At 34.7% G+C, this 22,966-nt stretch overlaps 1 protein-coding gene across 2 annotated transcripts in view; it reads left to right on the forward strand.

Moving 5' to 3' along the window:
* The window catches only part of PCSK5 (proprotein convertase subtilisin/kexin type 5), a 610,712-nt gene that overhangs the window by 282,558 nt on the left and 305,188 nt on the right, over positions 1-22,966 (forward strand). For both annotated transcript variants that reach the window (XM_051998572.1, XM_051998571.1), the window contains exons 8-9: positions 2,877-3,089; positions 16,426-16,526. In XM_051998572.1, the coding sequence (XP_051854532.1) occupies positions 2,877-3,089; positions 16,426-16,526 (314 nt within the window). The remainder of the gene's footprint in view (positions 1-2,876; positions 3,090-16,425; positions 16,527-22,966) is intronic.

A 22,966-nucleotide genomic window follows, 5' to 3' on the forward strand; every position in this document is an offset into this window, starting at 1 on the left:
CTTGGGAACCTGGAGCCCAGGCACATTTCTTGTCCACCCCCATGAAGGCAGAGTTGTGGGAGGAGGGTCAGGAGATGGGAAATACCCTAAGGGCACATGCTCAGGTGTGGGCAGAATTGAAAATGAGCTTTGAAGGTAAAAAGCAAGCTCATTGGCAAGATACTTAAGGTACTTAATTCCTTTTCTGCCCAACAGGTAATGGTACTTAAGATACTCAACTCTCTTCTTACCCAACTGGCCATACTCTGCAAACCTCTCAGAGCAGTAAAAAGCATTATAAATCAGTAAAATACTAAAAAAGACTTCCTTAGCTCTGTGCTGTATCCTCCACCCAACTCTCTGCTTGTTTTTCTCTTCATACTTCCAGGTTTGACCACCCAAGTTAAAATCTTTCCTTGTTTTAAAACTTGTAGGATTCCTTAAAACCAATTTTATTGTATTGTATTCAGTTAGTTGTTCTCCCATTAACTTCCTCATCTCTGGCTCCAAATTCTCCTTCTTACAAAGCCACTGAGACATTCACTCCAGAGCATCTAAGAACTTAGTGATCTGCTTCTGAGTTACCAACAAACCTTGCTTCTCTGTTAACCCAACTAAGCCTGTTTCATACTTCCCTTGCAGAGAAGGCTCTTTTCTTAGTATTTGCCTCATTTCGGTTGAAAAATGAAAATGATTAAATTAGCCATTACTGCTTCTTCTCGCTTGCCTATTTCTATACTTACCCTTCTGCATCATAGGGACTTCTCCACTGAACTTGCCAATCATGTCAGTCCAGCTGATTTGTATAGATCCAACCTAGAATTCCACATTTGGGTACCAAACGTTGTGTCCTGCTTTCTAGAGCCCCCAAGTTGGGGGTAACAAAACATACCATTGCCTTCTAGAGTCCCCACACCAGGGTGATTAAAATACACCTCCCTAGTGGAGAAGTGATGAGACAGGACTCCAGAGGATGGTGGAAAAATGGAGTCTGTTTATTCCAAGGACTTTTCCTTTTATGTAATGTAACAAAAACAACACTGTGCAAATAAACAACTTGCTATTGTATGTAGTTTGCCACCTGGTATCATTTTTTCACCTTCTGTTCCATTCTGCTTCAGCTACAACACAGGTTGTCACCGCCCCCTGACTCTCAGGAAGACTGAGAGCCCTTAGGGAAGATGGGGTGCTGAACCAGACATTGTCAGCAGGTTCCCTCTGGGCTGAAGGGTCTTACACCTCACCCAGAGTTCCTCTACTGACTATGACCCTCTACAAGCAATGAAGGAGAAAGTAAGACTGGTGACTTGGCACAACCCTTCCTCACTTAAATCTAATTCATTTGCATGTTATGGCATCACCTCCCAGATGTCATGGTCCCCTTTGAATGAAGAATAAAAAAAAAAAAAACAGTCATCCCAGATGTAATTTTATAGTTGAATCTTTATCTTTGACAGTAAATAAACATTTATTAAGCAATTACTATGAGTCAGGCCCTGTTCTAAGTGATAAGGATACAAATATTGAAAAGAAAGACATCCCCTTTCTAAAAAGGTTCTTCATTCCAATGAGGGAAGATAACATTAAAAAAAAGAAGCTGAGAAAGGAGGAATGTATGTGTTTGTGTGTGTGTGTGTGTGTGTGTGTGTGTGTGTGTGGTGGGGGGAAGTCATTATGGGGAGCGTAGCTGAGTGCAAATGAAAAGCTGGTTGGCTTTGATGCATTCTTTAGATGGAGATTATGGAAGGAACTGTCTTCTGCTCTCCAGTTAGAGTGTTCCTAAGGGACAGAAAGTACTGATAAGATATAAGAACAAGAGATAATTTGCTCTTGCAAAATGATGAGCTTCTTATAGGAATAATTGATAACTCTGAGGAGTAATCATTTAGTAAGAAATGACTCCAACTGCAGTTTTTGTTTGTTTGTTTTGTTTCCTGGTGAAAAGACATCTTACTGGGCCATATATTATCCAGAGTCTCAGTAGACCTATGTTCTTACTTAACTAGACTACTTATTGGTTTACAATCCAAGGTTAATTTTACCTATCCGATGTTACTCTTTTGATATCCTAGGGAAATAGGATTAATAATCCTACCCTATCTCTTACAGTTGTATTAAAAATTTAATGACAATTATTGTGCAAGATTCATTCCACTGGGGACATTATGTGATAGATGATTGTGTCAGGAATACTCTAGATTGGGAAAGCAAATACCATTCTCTGAAAAAGTCATTTAAGCCCTGATAAGAATTGGCAGTGCATTCTTTTTATGCAATCAGATTTTTGCAATCTTGGAAAATATTATAGACTTGGCGCTAAGATACCTAGAATCAAATCCCACCTCAGACATGCACTAGCCATTTAGCCTTTGGGCAAATTACTTAACCTTTCTGTAAATCATTATACTCATCTGCAAAATCATGGATTTGTGCTTCATAGCCTATAAGATTCCTTCCAGTTTAAATTTATGAGCTTATGATTCTAAGTCATTCAGCTTCTCAGCCTGAGTTTCCTCTTCTTTGAAAGGAGAATATCAGTATTTTCCTGACTTAGCTTAAAGGATTGTTGTAGCAAAAATATTTTGTAAATCTTCAAGGCCTCTCTCTCTAAAGTTAGACACTTTAAAAATATCCTATTTGATCCTCACAACAACTTTGGAAAGTAGGTTGTGTTATTATCTCCATTTTACAGTTGAGAAAACTGAGGCAGAGGTTAAGTTTGCTAGCCAATAAATATCTGAGGTAACAATTGAAATCAGGTCTTCCTGACCCAGGCCCAGCACTTACCCACTGTGCCCCCAAGTTGCCATCACTAGTTTTGTTTTAATTTAGATCTAGCACCTAGCACCCTGCTTTTCTCCAAAGGTGTTTAATCATTAAATATTGTTTTCAAACAGGGACGAAGAGGCCTTGGCTCTGTTTTTGTCTGGGCATCTGGAAATGGGGGAAGAAGTAAAGACCACTGCTCCTGTGATGGGTACACCAATAGCATCTACACTATCTCAATAAGTAGTACTGCTGAAAGTGGGAAGAAACCATGGTATCTGGAAGAGTGTTCATCTACATTGGCCACAACATATAGCAGTGGAGAATCCTACGACAAGAAAATCGTACGTCTTTAAATCTTATGTCTTTTTTTTAATCTCATTATATAAAGGTAAAGAAAACTGACTGGTAATGAATGAATAAATTGATGCATACAAGCTATGACTTAGAAGACTAATCAACTACCTGGAATGCTTTCTACCTTTTTAAAAAAAAATGCAAATATTGCGTATTTGAGTCTTTTTACTTGTTTGATTTCTCAGAGGATCAGAGGCTCATAGCTAGAGCTAGAAAGAACCCCAGAATCCAGCTGGTACAATGCCATCATTTTTTACATAAGGAAACTGAGGCCTGGGGAGATAGAATGCTTTACCCAAGGTGACACAGGCAGTTGGTGTCAGAGATGGCACTTGAATCTGACCAGGGAGTCCTGGGTTCCCTTCCACAAATGCTTGATTCAAGATTAATGTGAATTCTATCAAGAGGATTTAGTGGAGAAAATATTGTGGTAGAAATCAGGAGTGCTGACTTCTAATCCTAGTCTCTGCTACTAATTAGCTGCATGACCTTGTGCAAGGCACTCCTTTGAATTCCCACTTTCTTCACTGTAAAATTCAATTCAATAGCCATTTGTTAAACTTTCACTGTGTGCAAAGTACTATGCTAGGTGCTGGTTGTTCAAAGACAAAACACCCCCCCCCAAAAATGGCCTCTGTCTTTCATCCCCATGTTCTAGGGATAACAATAGGTATACCTCCTAATATTTACTCTCTGCCATCAACTGAAATAATGTAAGTAAAAACATTTGTGAAATTTTAAATACTATACAAATATTAGCTGCTATTATTATGATTATCACCAACATTATTTTTCTTCTCTGTGGCTTCTGTAACTATAAAATGAGAGAGCTTATACTAGAGAAGTCTTTGGATCTATTTCATGGGGTCTATGAACTTGGATGAAAAAATATTGCATCTTTATTTTTATTAGCTCCTAGTTGAAATTTAATATTTCCTCCAATTATTTAAAAAGATGATTCAAAAAAGGCTTCTCCTGTCATCCAATGGAGTCCATGACATAAAAAGAAAAAGAAGTTTTCATTAAGGGCGCTGAAGTCCATTCCAGCTTTAATTATCTATGAGTCTATAAAAAAGCCAAATAATAAATTTTGACTACTATTAATTTAGTTTTATTTAAAAGCAAAAGCTAGATATACGTGCTTTTCCAAATGAGCAGCACCTCAGAAGTAGAAGTGTGCTTTTTCAGTCAACCATCAATATGCCTTCTTATCTCTTTTATAAATCTTAGCATTGGTAGACTTCAGTACATAGCCTTCTTTTCCGACTGTCCAACACTGAGTTGATGATTTTTCATTCTGACACCTTTTCATCCTTTATCTTTTCCTGGAACATGCTTGTAAACTGTCTAGTGAGATAATTTATCGCTTTGTTTGGAAACCTGGCTATGTTACCTGACACTTCTTAGAAGGAAATTGACAAAGTCACTTGTCAGGCTCTGGGCCCCAATTTCCTGTGAGTTCACTAGGATCTGGTTACCTTCCTCTTTTTTCAGGTCATTCCAATATTACTGGAGTTGACTTTCCCCATATAACTAATATGCAAATGACAGAAAGAGGTTAAGCCCCAAACTAAATTCTCCTAATCCATCCTAACTTATTTTATGGTACCATGTGAGACAACTGAAATGAAAACCATCCTCTCTTCTCAATGTCATGATGTATATTCAGATGCCTCTAAGAGATCCCACCTCACTTTTTCTTGTTCTAGTGACTATGTAGCCTTAAAAATATTTTCTTATTCCTTTAACTCTAAAGAATATAACAGAGAAGAAATAATATCCATTTTCATTGCACATGACAAAATCAGTGATTATTAATTTTGAAATACATTCACCTGTGTTTGTTGTATTTTTTTAAACTGACATATCAAAATTTATGTTCATTGACAAATACATGTTTTTAAAGTCCTATGTTTATTTTTTTAGGCTGATAATAAACTTACCAGTAGATGAACACCAGGAAAAAAAAGGGGTAACATGTAGAGTAGTTTGGTATGCAGGAGGAAAATAGGTATCATATTCTCTAAAGCATTTCATGTTTTGAGAAACTATAGGTCGATTCTTATTTTAAAAGTCAAAAATAAGAATAAAAATGTGGAAAAGATACTTTCTGTCACCAAAAACCTCAGTCCTTTCAAGGGATCTTGTGGAATTATCCTTCCTCAAGATCAATGCATATCTATAATGTTCCTACTCATATTAGAATGCATGAAGTGTTCAGGAAAAACTGGCATCTGAAGTTTGAGGACTTACTGAACCTTTTTTTAGGGATTGCTCATCTACCTTTGGCATCTACCTGTTCCTCAACTCTCCCCTATGGTCCCAAAAAGCTGTAGCATGTGCAGTGATTGCACCCCAGTAAACCATCTTGGCAGATGAGTTAAACCAGGTTGAGGAAAACTAAGAAGCCTCAAACCCTTGATAAGTGAGAGGGATGTCTACCCCAGGCATGTGACAATTTTTCCATGATAGAATAAATGGATGAAAACAATTTGTTCCAATAACCATGTTCCAATAACCTAAAGTAGGGGTTATGGAATGCTTAGAATTAGGCCAGATATTGAAAATATAAAGTCTTCCTGTATCCTGGGCCATCACCAATTGTCTTGAGTTTTATCTTGCCATTGGACTTTAGTGACTATGGAAGAGAGAGTGAGACTGACAATTTGTGGAAACTCTGCCTTACTTAAATCTAGTTCATGAACAAGTCAAGACATCATTCATTCATGATGTCATTGTTTTTTTTTTTTTTTTTTTGAAACCAAAGAATGAACAACAACAGTTCCTACTAGGATGTTGCTAAGTTTTATTTTATTCTCCATTCAAATAACAGACATGTAAAAGGGAGGATTGGACTAAGATTGTCTCCTTTCGAAGTACATATAAACTATCTCAGTTCATTAATAATGATGATGATTAGTATAAAGCATTTTAATTTTTACAAAATGAATTGCAAATAAGATCTCATTCTGTCCTTAAAACAACCATAAGAAGTAGATGACATTATTATTTTCATCTTACTTGATTTTTCTTGTGCAGTATGATAATTGTATAAATATGTATGCATATATTGAATTTAACATATGTTTCTACCATGTTTAACATACATTGGACTACTTGCCATCAAGGGGTGGACATGAGGGAAGGAGGGGAAATTTTAACACAAGGTTTGTCAAGGGCTAATGTTAAAGAATGGTCCACACATATGTTTTAAAAAATAAAAAACTTTAATAAAGAAAAAAAATTATTTTCATCTTACAAATGAGGAACCTAAGGTAAAAGTGCCATAATCAGGGCCACACAGCTAGTAAGTTTTTGGGGGCAGATTTAAATCCATGTGGAGCATTGTAGTACCCATCCAGCTCCCCACAAACAACAACAACAACAACAAAAAGATATAATTGGATCCTTTTATTTAAATAAGGGTTTTGATGAAAGAAGATCTGTGATTTTGTTGGTATGGAAAGGTCCTTCTTCTACCAGTTTAGATCAGCATCTTCTGTGTAACTTTTAGAGTTGCCTGGGGTCCCAGCAAAGCTAACTGGCTTGCTTTGGGGTAATCAAGGCAGTTTGTTTCAAAGGCAGCACTTGTACCCATGTCTTTCTGACTCTAAAGCTAACTATCTATTACTCCATGCTTCTTCTAGCCTTTATTTAGTATATGAATAGTATTTCCTATGTTATGTGATCCAAAAACTACGTAAAAGTGTTAGTTTTCCTTTTTTCCTGTTTTCTTATTTATTTATATTTAAAAGAAATATATATATATATATGTATATATACATATATATATATATATTTCTTTTATCTTGAAAAGCTCAGTGAAGTTTCTATGCCTTGGGATGCTGGCCATCCATTCCCAAAGTTTTAGCTATTTTTGGTTGCCTTGTTTGGGTGGGATGTTTTGATTCCTTCTGACTTAACCTTTCATTCCAGTAATTTTTCTACATGTTTTCCCTGATTTTCCTTTTTTGAATCCTTATCTTAGTGCCTAGTATGTTTTCTTCATTCCTGGTGATAAAGCAAAGTACAAAGGGGTCATTACATGTCCCTGTAATAACTATTCTTAGATTCAAAGAATTACAGAGCTGAAAAAGACCTTGAAAAATAATGTGCCCCCCATTTAGTCCCCTGATAAGTCTCAGAAAGCTGACATGACATGCAAGATGACACATTTAGTTAGTGGTAGAGCCAATACTTACAATCCAGATCCCCTAACTCCTTGGAACAACTAGCTATAGTTGTTCTTTTGTACCTTGTTTCTCTGAGTTTATTTACTCGATGTGAAAATTCAAAGAGAGAATTTTAGAAAACTACCAGCTGCCAAGCTCTCAATTAGGGTGAGGCCCTACTGACAACACATTCAATATCAGGGATGCCACTATCTGATGTTCTCCTCACAGAGAAATGCTTAACTCTACAATAGGCTGCTCTGGGAGAATGAATGATGAATCCTTTTTGTGGTTGTCCAAGAGTTAAAATGGAACAATGATATTTAGCCAGCTCATAAAATCTTTGTCCCTTTGATCTTCAGATTCTACATTGTAAATCTTGACTGATCTATTTTTCCTGTTAGCAATATGTTCTGTTTATTTTTAAACTTTTTTTCTGATTTCCTACTCCATTTTAATAGTGGTTTTTTTAGTACATCATTCAAATTATTTGATCTTGTTCCTTATAATTGCTTAAGGCAATGTAACTTTTGTATCAATGTTGTCAAAAAACAAAGTTTCTATATGGTATGGTATAGTGAGAAAAGTACTTGGGGTTGAAGACCTGTCTTGGATTTCTAACTTTGCCACCTATTAGCTATGTGATTTTGGACAAATCATTTAACCTCTCACCTCAGAGGAATACTGTGACCTATTCTACCTATATAACAAAGCTCTTGTTTGTACTAACAGCATTAATGTTATGTCATGTATATAGGTTTGCATATCTACACATATATGTTGTATAGTGGATGCATACACACATGTATTGCATGCACACATGGATATAGGCACACGTGTGCCTGTGTGTGTATAGTGTGTACATATATTTATGTGTGTGTACACCTGTATATGTATGCGTGAATACTCATAAGCATACTCTGTATGCAATGCATATGCATGGTTGTGCAATGCATGTATATGTATGTATACATGTGTGTGTGCACATGTGTGTCTGTGTAAATAATATATTGGAATCTGGCATTAGCTCCAACTTTTCATTTTCCAGCTCTCCCTTATCTTTTCTAGGCTTCAAAATGAGATCTAATTTCATACTGGCAGATAGTGATCTTTTTCTCAAGATGCTTTGATCCAAAAGCCTTTGGTCGCTTGGTGAGTGTTTGCAGACAAAAATGAAAGAGACAAGAATGTGTTTTTTAAGATTTTCTGCCTGTGGAGTCATCAATTTATTGTCATCAGACTAGAATTATTTCCTTTTGTATTTGGTCCTATTTCTCAAATACATTAATTTCATTCTCTCATATATATTATATATATTATATGTTTTTTTCCAAATGTTCCTGGTATGATTATTCATTCAAGGGGTGCATTTGTGATGTGAATGTGACCCATATCCATGGGACATTGAAACAAGTCTTCTATTTTATAGTAAGCAATTTGAAGGCAGGAATTGTTTTACCTAATTTTTTTTTTTTGTGAGACAATTGAGTTAAGGGTCACACAACTAGTGAGTGTTAAGTGCCTGAGGCTTAATTTGAACTCAGGTCCTTCCTGACTTCAGGGCTGGTGCTCTATCCACTGTCATCCAGCTGCCCCTGTCTCACCTAATCTTTATGTCCCCCAAACATCTCTTCCTACTTTGATTTATTGGGTACTTAATAAATAGTCATCTATTAGGGGATATAAGACAGAGAAATAGTCAAAGAATTCTGGGAACAAGCCATACCTTGGGCACATATTGTCTGTATTATCTTGGGCAAATAACCTACAACTCACTAAGACTATTTCAGAACAAATGCAGATTTTCGTTCATTGCAAAACTCATTGGAGTTCCCTAGGAATTGTAGATTGTAATTGCTTTTACCAATGAAATCATATGCAAATAATTTATATGAAAAATGTATAATTTATAATAATATATAATAATATAATATATAAATTACATACAGAAAAAAGTATACTCAACCTCTTTCTGTATAGAATCCCATAGTCCTATTAGTCATATTAAAAAGAGAAAAAAGAGTTCTTGTATTTAATAAGCACAAATATACTTAGAGTGAGAGATGTGAGCTCCTTGAAGATTATTTAGTACAAATCTTTCTATTGGCATGAAAGATGCCTAGAATCCAAATGGATTCCTCTCTTTCCCCCCTCCTTCCCTGGCAAGATGCTCTTCTTTGTAGGTAACATTGCATCAAAACCTGCTTCATTGCTTCTATATGAGAAGTATAGTCATTCAGGAGTTCCAACTAACTCTCCACTCAGAACCAAGTGAATGAAGAATGCCTAATGTCCAGGATATATGTAACTGGCAAGAATATTCTATAGAACTTGTCCATGAGTTTGCATATCCTGAATAGACATATCCTATAGACAGTGAACTGATCCCAGAGTTAAAGCAGCAAGGGAGCTGACTGGGTTGTATTCAGAAAAATGTATAATTCTTTCAACTGATTAATTATTTATTAAGAACCCATTCTGTGCCAGATGCTGTGCTAAATAGTGAGTATACAAAGAGAAAAAAGTCATAGCTTTTTTATCTATCACATGATGCACAAGAGAAAGCACTGGGCCTATCATCAGAATACTTCAATTCAAATCCAGTCTCAGATATTTATTAGGTGTAAGACCGTAGGCAAACTCAACCTGTGACTACCACAGTTTTCTTATTTGTAAAATGGGGATGATAGCTCCCACCTCAGAGGTTTGTTGTGAGGATCAAATGAGATAATAATTTTAAAACACTTATTATGATGTCTGATATATATTAAATACTATATAAAGATTAACCACTACTAATGTTACTATTATTCAGTGCTATAAAGGATTTTAGTTGTCACCTAGTCCTTCCCATATCAAAACCCAGGAAATTCAGATTTGTTTCACAATTGGGAGGTTTTGAAACAAATTATCCAGAGAAAAGTCAGAAGGGGAATGGGAAAAATTGTTCCAGAAAAGCCCTGGTTTTTATTTTGACCTACTGAAGAAGCTCTATATCTCTCGTTTGCTTTGGCTGTTTATCAAATGCTATTTTCTTCATTATTGTTTATAGCAATCTGGCCCAGCTATATCCATTTTCAATGACTGGCATGATATATCATTTGGTGTTTTGTCATAATTACAGTTTAGATGATATGATTTGAGTCAACTTGCATTAGAAAGCAAGATAGCATAGTGGACCAAATTCAAATTTAGCCTCAATCACCTAGTATCTATGTGACCCTAGTCAAGACATCCCTGTTTGCCTCAGTTTCCTTGTGAGGATGAGATGAGATGGAGAAAGAAATAGCAAACTACTCTAGTATCCAGTATCAAGAAAACCCCAAATGGGGTCATGAAGAGTTAGACATTAATGAAACAATTCAAATTAGTTGTTGTCTGTCCTTCAAAAAACAAAACACACCCTCATTATAATCTTTCTAAAGTGACATATAAAGTAAATAAATATTTTGAACCTAGTGGGAGATAGGAGTTCACATGCATACACAATATCCCCCTTTGCACTTATGAGTCTTCTTTTTTTTCATATTGTTTTGGTAGGTACATCTAACAATTACATGAATCTTGTTCAAATAGTTGAGACTGAGATGAGTCAGATCTTGTATGAGTTGAAAGATGATTGTCACATAATTACAGTGAATAAGAATTATATTAAAAAATTAAAGTCAGCTGTATTCCTGCTCTCCAATTCTTGAACAATGCAATTTAACAAGTATTTATTATGTCTCTACCAAATACTTCATTGGCAGAAATAAAACACACTATGAAACAGAACACAAAGTCAGTGTATGATTCAATGCAAAATGTGTCAGGCAGACCGAAAGTGCCATTAGAAGTCAGAGAAAGGAGAGATCAATATGGGCCTGTAATTGATTCATTCAACCTACATTTATTGAGTATTTTCTATGTCCAAGGCTTATCACTAGGGGCTAGAAGTAATAAAAAGAAGACCAGGACATTGTCCATGCCCTCAAGAAACTTAAAAGTTCCTTCATTATAGAGAGTAGCTATTACATGAAGAGAGAGTCTAGGGAGAAAAAAGCATTTGTATTAAATTGTTGGCTATATAGAAATCCTCATAGCCAAATCAATAAAACATGCTCTGTATGAATCATTTGCTAAACTTATATTGCAATGTCCTCCTTCAAAATCATATTAATTAAAAGCTTATTAATTTTAAAATTAATTAAAACATATTAATTAAAATAATATAAATGAGTAAAAATTTAATTATCTTTCCAAATTCTGGATATGGAAAAAATGGGAGATTCATTTGTGATAAACAATTTTTGTGCAAGCTAAATTCACACAGTCCCATTTAGAAACTCATAGGTGCATTTTAGACAGTGCATTCATAGTTAGGGTTGCCTGTGTAAAGACTTCACTCCTTTCTTGCTGTTAGTTTAATTTCTACCAGAAGTTCTATTTTTGTATAAGTCTTTGACTACTGTGGACATAAAAAAAGAAATGATCTCCCATCTTTAAAAAAAAAAAAACCTGTTGTGCTAAATAAACCAATACCACATAATTTATTCATTAATATATTTAGGTTTTCATTTCTACCATTAGCCCTCACAAGAGTATCTGAAACTTTTCGTGGCATTGTTTAAAGAACAAAAATTAAAAATGATAGTTAATATTGAGACAGGTTAGCAGACTCTAATATTACCTGTTGTTTAAAAAAGAAAATTTCCCTGTGTTCAATTGCTATTCTTGCTAATATGATACTATGTGAGCTGCTCAAAGTATGAGAATTGCTGTGATCATACGATACCAGGGAAACAAAAGCAAGTATAGCAAAGTTTGAAATACTTGTCATTTGAGTGCATGAGCCAGTTCAGCTGAATTACTGTCAGGAAATATAATCACTAAGTAAAAATATTCTAGTCACTGCTAAGGCCTCAAGAAATGAAATGAGAAAAATCACAAAATAAAAAACAACTTTTAAAAGTAATAACAATCACCTCAAAAGTTATTCTTAGTGAAAACCCTATCTGAATTTTCCATAACTGCTCATTCTTTCTTAAACAAAGTTCTTAAACTTTTTCTTGGGGGGGGAGGGGGAATAAAGGGGAGGAGGTGTTAGAGACATGAACTCCTTTGACATTCTGGTAAAGTCAATGCTCTCTTGTTCAAAATAGTGTCTTTAAATGTATAAATTAAAATACATAGAATTATAAAAGAAATCAATTATGTTGAAATTAAATTATTAGAACATTTTAATCAAGTTCACAAACTACAGTTTAAGAACTCCTGTTCTAAGCATATAAAGACAAATAGACTTAATAGACACCCTTTCCCCTACCCTCTGCACCTGATCCCAATAAGGTTCCAAAGGAATTTAATTGTTTAATACAAATTCAATAAGCAGTTTTCTACATCTTTAGCTGAATTTACCATGAATAATCATCTGGTTCTGCTACTATAGATGGCTGGGACAATTTTTATCAGGGGCCTAGTGCCATCCCCTGTTTATTTCACTCAGAGGAGCATAAATAGGATTTTCATAGATCTTCTAAGAGGTCCAGGGGTAAAAATTCCATTTCACACCCCGCTCCCCACCTCAAAAAAAAAAAATGCAGCCAGGCCTGAAATCAAGACCGACATACTTTTGGATCATCTTAAATACAGTATTATAATTTCCTTTATAACTTCATCTGGGTGATGCACATAGATTCTCCCTGTTCCCTGCCTCCATGGGGCCAACTGACAGCTGAATGCTAAATATCCTTTTAACTCATGCTTTGTGACTCCGTCAGGTTCTCTATGCATGTATTGTGATTAATGAGGTTGCTCCATGTGGTCCCAGAATTGGGAATGTCATTTTTCTTCTTGAAATTTGCTTGTTCCTTGGTGGTCTTATTATGTCTCTTCTTTCTAAGGAGAGATCCAAGAGTTCTCTGATGAGGCAGTGCTTCTTTAATGATGAAAACCCTGCCTTAGATCTCTCCGGTAATTTACACCTAAACATCTTCGACACTTCTGTAACTTTCTTTTGAAATAGTCCCTCAGGAATTTCCACTTGAAACAGGAAGAGAAGGGAATGAGGATATCTTCTTTGTCTCTTTCTTCCTGGGGGAAAAGAGGGTGGTGGTGGTAGGGAGTGTAGTAAATAATGGGCTCAAGTTTCCTTGGGAAAGACTTGCTGAAAGAAAAAAAAATAAATTGAAGATGGGTTTGGGTATGTGACAGGCATGTATTTATTATTACTTTAGAGAGTAAAATGTAAAAAACATTTTTAAGATAGATATACAAAAACAGATAGATAGGCAGAAATATAGACAGATGAATAGGTAAGTAGACAATGTAGCCATTTGTCAAATGATCTGCCTAAATTTGTATATATACTCATATGGGCACATATGTGATGGGCACAGAAAATGAGAGTGTTGGATGGAAAAGCTAAATGATTATTTGGCATTTGAGAAGACATGATCTTGGTATGGCCACAAGTAATTATTTGATATGTTCATAAAATCTGCATATACTCTTTACATAGTGTTTTTTTCAAAATGTGTTTTTTGAGGGTTGAGAGCATCTGCACAGCTGAGGAATGAGTGCCTAATGGGAAAACATCCTGCAAAATCTTGTCTTTTTATGCAGGGAAAATTGTACAACGTGGCAAAATAGACAAATCTGCGTGAATAAAGTCAACTAAGAAAAATGTAGGCAAACCCTCTCTCTGGACATTAACATATATGAACACCATAAAACAAGTTGGTTGCTGGTGCATTCTAAAACAAACTCTATGCCTAGTGCTTCTTTGCTGCCTAGAATGAATGAATTCACATGAGATAGAATCATCTCTTTTAAAATCAATTCTGAAAAGACTGAGCTTTCTAAATCTTGTCTCAGGTGAAACATTCAAACTTAATCTCTAGATGAACACTTAGTATAAGACATATAATTATTTTTTTCCTTTCTTCTCAAGTATTTTCAATGTCTTTTGCTCTTGAATTTTGATTAGATTATAATGCAGGCTGGGTTATTAGTGTCCAGACAATAAATTTTGGTAATCCTCCCCACTTCCCATTATTTCTTCTTTTTATTACATAATGCAGAAGGAAGGGAGAAGAGGAAAAATCAAGAAAGAAAGAATACATGACAATAAGAATGGTCTTGCAAATTAATGGTAATCCCTATAAAATAAGAGTGTTTAACTAGCTGACCTCAAAGGTGCCTTCCAGCTCTGACAGAATCCTATGATTTCAATTTTTAAAAATCACTAATTTCATGCACATAGTCTTCTCAACTGGTTCTGGCATCTTTGGATCCCGTTCTTTGAAAGATCCTATTTTTTTCTAGTAGGACTTAAAAGAAATTCCACAGCTAGTTTATTAGGGATTTATGTAGTACTTTTCTTCTGAATAACTCAGTGCATTTTACAAACTGAATCCCATTAATCCTCAAGCTTGTCTTGGAGGGACCACATGTAGAGATTAGAGAGAAGGGTCATTGTTTTTCTGCCACCCGCCTTCACCTTTCTGCTGTGTTGGCCAAGAAAGGAGCCAATTGCATTACTGATTTCCACTAGAAACTAAAATGAGATCACTAACTCATCTCACAAACTACTGAACACTTATTGGATGGCCATGATGTTCAGTCATTCTCACATTGAGCTAGATTCACAATGGTCAGACATTATCTAGTTCCTATATTTTTACAAGGAAAATAAAGCAGTGCCAAATCTACTCATAATGACAAGTATACACAATAATGTCATGAGTTTGTATTGCATAGAAGCTAATTCATAGATTGTTTGTATTGTTCCTTTAAATCTTTGGGGATCTTTGTTCATACTCATTCCCATGAATCACTGAATTCTATTCTAGTAATAATTCTCTCTCTCTCTCTCTCTCTCTCTCTCTCTCTCTCTCTCTCTCTCTCACACACACACACACACACACACACACACACACACACACACACACACATATAGAGGTATCCTACTGCATACATATAATTATGATTAAAATGTGTGAGTGTGAATAGAATTATTTCTAAGCTCAGTATTTATTTTTATTTCAACAGATGGATGATCCATTTTTAAGCACAATTTTCAGAACCTTCTCCTTACAGGTGCATATCAAATGAATAATTATTTAGAGATGGATTGGCCTTCAGATCTACTGAAGAAGTAGATTAAAACCAGTATTTTTTAAAATCTTATTTTATCTCTTATTTTAAAATTTTTATTGACATCTCTCATTTTTATATCAAACTCATTTCTGAATATGTCCCTCCTTCCCATTCAGCAATCTGTCCTTTGTAAGAAAGATTTTTAAGAAAAGAAAAATAAAAAGGTTAGTTTAGTAAAGTTAACCAATACATAGATCATTCCTCATAGTGTCTCAAATTTGTTATGTCTTACAATAGAGTAATGGTGGAAGACATTCATGTACAAATAAATTGATGACAACTTTACTTTGTATCTTGTTCTTTGCTACCACAAAAATTCTGTTAGAATCTTTCTTTTGTCTTTGATCTCTTTAGGATTATATAGCAAATGGATCACTGAGATGTGGACAATTTCATGTTAGTCACTTTTTAAAAAGCATAATTCCTATTTGCTTTCCTTAATGTTTGGACCAATTCATAGCTCCTCTTACTCTGCATTAGTGTGGTTGTACTCCTACAATCCCTACAACCTTAACTATATCCATTCTTTATTTTTCATCTTTGCTAATTTTCTGAGTGTGAGGTGAAACTCAGTCTACTAGTATTCATTAAGCCCTTACTATGCATCAGACACTGTGCTAAGTGATAATTATTTTGATTTTCATCTTTCTTATTTGTGACTGAAAACAATTTTTCACAGGAGTGCAAATTATTTACAATTCTTTCAAAAACCATAAACTAGTTGTTTGTTTGTTTTATTCTATTCATTTGTTTTAGTATTAGCCCCTTGAGCTTAGCTCAAGGCCTTAGCATTTCTTCTATTTCTTCCAAATGAAGGCTAAAGAAGTAGTATTTTCAAAGCTTTCCTTCCTCCCCCTTCCCATTTTTCTTCTCTTCCCCAATTATAATGGCATTTCTTCCCCCGTTGAAGGTTCTATTTCTTCTCTCACATGTAATCACAGAAAACAATTTGCCTTGGCACTCTGGGGCTTTCCTAACTGCATCCTAAAGTTTCATTTTTCCTCTTTTTCAGATCACCACAGACCTGAGACAGCGTTGCACTGACAACCATACAGGAACATCAGCCTCAGCCCCTATGGCTGCTGGCATCATTGCCCTAGCCTTGGAAGCCAAGTAAGTTTTGATCTGTATTTTCTATTAACAGGTGATCCCCTCCTTTTAATAGGGCTAGAACAGCACTCTCTCCCCTGCCACTGGCAATATTAACTTTTCCCTCCCTTTGTGTCCTTCCTCCATTAGGTCCACTCTATATTTAACTAGGATCAGAAAAATTTTATTAGAGATACAGGAGCTGTATCTTTGTCATGTCAAAAGGTTACTGGAACTATCTTCCTGATAAACATGCAGATTAGTTGCTGCATGGAGAGATGGCAGACACAAGTGTCAATAATAATAAAGTATGGGGAATTTGGTTTTTGCCAATTTTGCCATCTTAGTAGCTATTACTTAGAATCACAGAACCTTAGAGTTGGAAGGGGCTCCAAAGGTCATCTAATGCCATCCTTACCCAAAATAAAATTTCCTTTAGGACATTTCTAACAAGTCATCCTTCATCTTTTGCTTAAGAATTTCCAGTGGTTAGAAAAAACTTCCCAGTGGAGCCATTCTGCTTTTGCATGAAACCTGTCTCTTTTGAATTCCCATTTATTTCTCTTAGTTCTGTCCTCTGGGTCAAGTTGAGGACATCTGATCTTGAATTTAAATGACAGCTCTTCTTACACTTGAAGGACTAGTTGGTTTCTCCAAGTCTTCTCTTTTCTGAGGTAAACAATCCCAAGTTCTTTTAACTGAACCTTTCATGTTCTAAGGCCTCCTACCTTATTTGCTCTCCTTTGGATATGCTTTGGTTTCTCAATGCCCATCATAAAATATGACATTCTAAAATGAAAATAACATTACCAGTTAGGCTTAACTTTTTATTAGTTTTTCTGGTTTTTAAACCAGAGTTTTTACAGCCCATTAAGAACCCTTTAGCCTTTGTTACATGAAATGCTATCTAGATTAAAGGTGTCCTATGTGAGCTATAACACTCCTGAGTGTGACCCAAACCAGATTGAAATGTAATTGGGAAATATTTAACAAAAAAGCAAAAAGATGATAAAACATAGATAATATTAATGTGTTTTTCTAAATCAAGTAGAGGATCCCAGACATTCTTATATATGTTTTCAAGGATCTTTATTTTATTTGAGTTTGACACCACTGGCTTAGGCAGTCTGACACCTGCATTTGAGATTTTCTGACCCGTCCTTAACATCATTTAATTTATTTTTGTTTTAAGTACATTAGTTCTGGACTACTGATATTTTTTTAGATTTCTCTTTTCTCCTACAATGTGTTAGCTATTCCTTATAGCTCCATGTAGCACCTCATCCTTTCTTTGGGATTCAAAATACTTTAAATTAATTTTTCTTTAGAATTTTTCAAAAACCACTAATACTGGTTTAGCAATTATATTATTGGGTTTTTTTTTTCCTACCATAGGAAATAGTTTGTTTGGAACTGGTAACTTGAACTTATTAGGAGCAACTAGTTTTTCTCTTATCACCTCCCATATCTTAAATCTCAATTCTCTATTATCTAGTTTAATTCTATATATTAGAGTTTAAAGTTCATTCATGGTAGAGGGTAAAAAAAGACAATAAGATTTCATTTCTCTATTTTGAGTTATCATTGTCTTGTCTATCTTGAGCAATCATTCTGTGTCTTCATTGACCTTCATGTCCTACCAGAGCTAAGAAAAAAAAAAGACTTTTTTTGTTTAGGTTTAAGACTAAGCTCTTAAGGCTAGCCTCTGGTATTCTTGTTTTTTTTAATAACTTTTTATTTTCAAGATATATGGGATGGGTAATTTTTCAGCATTGACCCTTGCAAAATCTTCTATTCCAACTTTTCCTCTCTTTCCCCCCACCCCCCTCCCCTAGATGGTAGGTAGACCAATACATGTTAAAATGTTAAAGTATATGTTAAATATAATGTATATATACATATCCACACAGTTATTTTGCTGTAAAGAAAAATCAGACTTAGAAATAAGATAAAATTAGCCTGAGAAGGAAATAAAAAATGCAAGCAGACAAAAACAGAGGGAGTGGAAATGCTATATTATGTTTCACACTCATTTCCCAAAGTTCTTTCACTGGGTGTAGTTGGTTCCCTTCATTATTGGACAAATGGAACTTAACATTATTTATAACTGTCATCAGTTATCTGCCCTTCTGTTATTCTTTTTTCTATGTGTCTTTTAACAAATATGAGTTAGTCCTGGTATTGCCACTTGGGTTTCTTTGGACAGTTTTTTCCTTTCCACCTTAATGGAATCACTTCTGGCTTTTTCTTTGTCAGCATTTTATTCTTGAGAAGATCCCAACCTGGGTTGGCCAACTTTCCTTATAGAGTTTTGAAGGATTAAAATTATTCTTTATTTGGAATTCTTTAAAAGCCATTCTTCCAGAATCAAATGAATCTCTTTTTTATCCAAATATGAAGAACTCTAAGATGGATAGAGTGGTTTCTTTTTAACCAGTTTCTTATCATTTATACTTTCTCTATAAGTTATTCTTCAAATCCATATCCATAATAGAGATTTGCTTTGTCATTTCTTCTACCTTTTAAAGAATACAGTTTATAAGCAAATTTCAGTGTGCTTTAACAAATGTCAGAATATCTGAAGATCTCTGTCTCTTCAACTTCTACTGCATTAGCTTTGTTCATTTCTAACTTAGTGGCTTTTAATATATTTCCTCCATAATAATATTATTCCTATTTCTTCTTCATTTATTCTAAACTTCTATCCTCCCTTCCAGTACTTAAATGTCCAACCTAGAGCATATCTTACTCATCTATTATTTTCTTTTAATCCAATTTGTCCTATTTGAATAAAGTATAAACCATCAATTGTAGTCCTCTAAGTTGTTAGTGGCACATTAAAACCTGAGATGCAAGTTAACTTCTTGCATTAAGATTTTGTTTATCATCAAGCTTGCTCTATTTGTGAGTGGATATCTCAAATCATTAATATTTTCTGTTGTAATGATGTCATGTTACATGAGACCAATCTCTAGATAATACATTTCTTAGACTTAGCTGATAGCCTAGTTATTTTAAATTATATTCAGTATAAGAAATTCTTGGTGTAAGATAAGTACTTTAGACAGACTCGTGGGGTTAACTCTCGCAATATTTGACCTATAACAAGGCAACACATTCTCTTATCAACAGTTAAGTATGTGAACAGGATAATTTGTCAGATCTGCTATTATAATTTCTTTCACTGATATGCTGAAGATCAAGAATGTTATGTCTGGCCTTGAACAATAAACAAGTATTTTCCCAAAGAATCATGACAATCGTACTGGGGAAGAAAGGGAAGGCTTATTTAGCTCTTGCCCAGGATGAGAGAAAAGACAGATAAGTGGGAAGAAATTTGAGGGTAATGATGAGTGTGAGTTGCTGAAATAGTACATTCAAATTCATACTCTGTACTAATACCACCCCTCTCTGCTGCTGCAAATGTACATAATGTGTATTATATATATGCACATACACTCATTTAACTACTTTCTTTTATTTTAGGAGAGCATGTGCACCTTATTATGAAACATGAGTTTATAAAATCTAAGGCTTCATTTGGAGGGAAAATGAAATTTCAATAAGATATACTTGGATATTGTGACATATTTGATAGATAGCATCATGCCCCATCTCAAACCCTTATTGTTGGGAGAAACCTGAAACTAGAATATGGCTCTTTGCTTGAAGGATTGTAACTGATTTTGTCTAGTGGTTCTAATCAAGCTATAACTACAGAAATTGTAATTAAATTTTGAGAAGTAATCTCTACAGTCAAGGATCAAAAAAAGTTGATATTTTATGTAACCTCTATTAAAGGCCTTGCATAATTCAGAAAAATCTTATTAAGTGCCTAGCAAGTGTAAGACACTAGAGATTTAGAAGAAAAAAGGAGGGAATCACTCTTCCTATTTTTAAGGAGTTTGTAATAATATAATTACTATTCTGGGCCTCATCTGTAAAATAAATGGTTTGGACTTAATTGATCAATGGTTCCTATCATTTTTGTGTCATAGACGCCTTTGACTTCCCATTGAATTCTGGGAACTGCTTCTCAAAATAATGTTTTTAAATGCATAAAATAAAACTTAAGATTACAAAGGAAATCAAATTACACTGACATACATTAATCAATTTTAAAAAATTAAATCTAGGGATCCCCAATTAAAAACTCTTAAAGATGATTGTTAGCATTTCAAGATTCTATGATTATACTCAGTTTCTCCATTTATAAAACAAATAGTTAGGAATAAGGTTCCATTTTGAAAGTAGATAGCTCAGTAATTCAAATCCAGATACTTACTAGCTATGTGACTTTGAGCAAATCATATTACCTTAATCTGCTGGAGAAGGAAATGGCAAATATTGTAGCATCTTTAGCAAGAAAATATAGATAATACTGGCATGCTATGGTCCACAGGGACACAAAGACTCAAACAGTAGTACTAAACCCACCAGTGAGGTTATATTCAACTCAAATGTTACATTACTCTGTAACTATCAAACATTGTAATTTAAATATGAAACGTCTGAACTTCAAAAGTAAGAATGTGGTCAAAGAGAACAGCTGAAACCTACCATGTAAATTTAGACCACAAGACTTTTTCATTAGAGTAAACATTTATTCTGCCTTTAAAAACCTCACTCAAATGTCTGCAATATTATAGACATGCAAATAAGTCCTGCAAACATAATAACTTCTGGCCATTTTCAATTTGCTAAGTTTAAATTGTTTACCAATATAAAAAAAATCCAATTACACTTTTTAAAACATGAACAAGATTGGAAAGGAATAAAGAATTTGTTCATACTTTGGTGGCGTTAGATAGATAGGAAAAATAATACAGTCCTCAATGGATTTGTTTGCTGCTTACATGGTGGGGTGAGGCTGGGGGGGGGGGGAGGGGGAAGAGGAAGAACTTGTAATTGAAAAAAAATGCTACAATCAAAAACATAGTGACGCTTTTACCATCATAATCAAGTTTTCTTGAGTCTGAGGAACTCATAATTCTTTGAGAAGTTAATGTAATCCCTCCCCATGTCAGTTCTTTCTATCACTACTGAATCTCACATAAACACTCCTTAGATTCACTCTTAAATGACTCATTTACACAGATGAGATGACAATTGAGCTGATCAATATAGAGAAAAGTAATGTATTTTTAGAAAACTATTTAAGTCTCATTTCCCTTTTTTTCTCCCTTGGCATTTGGAACACATTTCAAGTAGAACTTATAAAATCATTGACATTAGTGTTTATACATTGGATCAGCCCAGTGAATTTTCAGGTTTGTGGCCAATTTAATAATCTAGCCTCAATAGAGCAGCTAGGTGGCACCATAGTGCACAGAGAGCTGGACCTAAAGTTAGGAAGAGTCATCTTTCTAAATTCAAATGTGGTCTCAGATACTACTTATGTGTCCCTGGGCAAGTCATTTAACCCTGTTTATCTCAGTTTCCTCATCTGTAAAATGGGCTGGAGAAGGAAATGGCAAGTATCTCTGCCAAGAAAACCCTAATAGGGGTCACAAAGGATCTGATAACACTGAAATAATGCAATAACAATCCCCATAGAGGGGAAGAGGGCCAATGTTTTGAAAGATAATAACTTCTTTGCCTACCTTTCTAAAGAATTTCCTACAGGTCCACCATTTATAACACTTTAAAACCACAGCCAAGGGTGGAAGTTTAAGTGACAATAGATGAGGATGGGATTGAAGATTTAAATTCAAATACATTATTCCCAGGAAAATGTGTTTACATAAAGATCCTCTTCACTCTACATAAAATCCCCGAAAGCCCTGGACCCCAAAATTCCATATTTAATTCCCACCTCAAACTTCTTATGCTTGTAACACTAACTTTCTCATAAAATTTTCCTTTTTTTGCAATGACAGAAGAATAATTGGAATATTTTGCTTATGGGAACAGAGTAGGCATCTTAACAAAACTTCCAGTTTCAAGCAAATAGTTGTAGCATAAATGAATAAAAATTGATATCCTCTGCAATCATATTTCTTTCAGTTTTACTGAACCCCTACTTTGTGTGTGTATTGACTTTTAGAAACTAAGTGGTATAATAAAAATAGTTATTATAAGATACTATGCTGAACATATGCACACCCTCCCAATTGTACATACAGAGAATAAGAATCATGACTTCAAGCTTAAACTGCATAGCATAGAAGGGCTAATATAACTCCTTGAATCTTTGTGAGGACCTCATCAAATTTCCTATGCATGTGGTTTTGCTTTCTGATGGCTTCCTTATAAATCCATCAAAGTCCTTATACAAACTCCTTTGTAAAACTTGAATCTTGGTGATATATTTTGAGCAAGTCAGTTTCTCAGTTTCTTTGTCTTTGAAGTGAAAGATCATGGAATTATAGATTTAAAAATATAGGAGACCTTGAAGATCATCTTCAACCTTGCTCATCTTACAAGGAAACTGTGACCCAAAGAGGTTAGAGGTCACAGATTTA

This window comes from Antechinus flavipes, chromosome 1 (genome assembly GCF_016432865.1).
Source record: "Antechinus flavipes isolate AdamAnt ecotype Samford, QLD, Australia chromosome 1, AdamAnt_v2, whole genome shotgun sequence".
Classification (NCBI taxonomy): domain Eukaryota; kingdom Metazoa; phylum Chordata; class Mammalia; order Dasyuromorphia; family Dasyuridae; genus Antechinus; species Antechinus flavipes.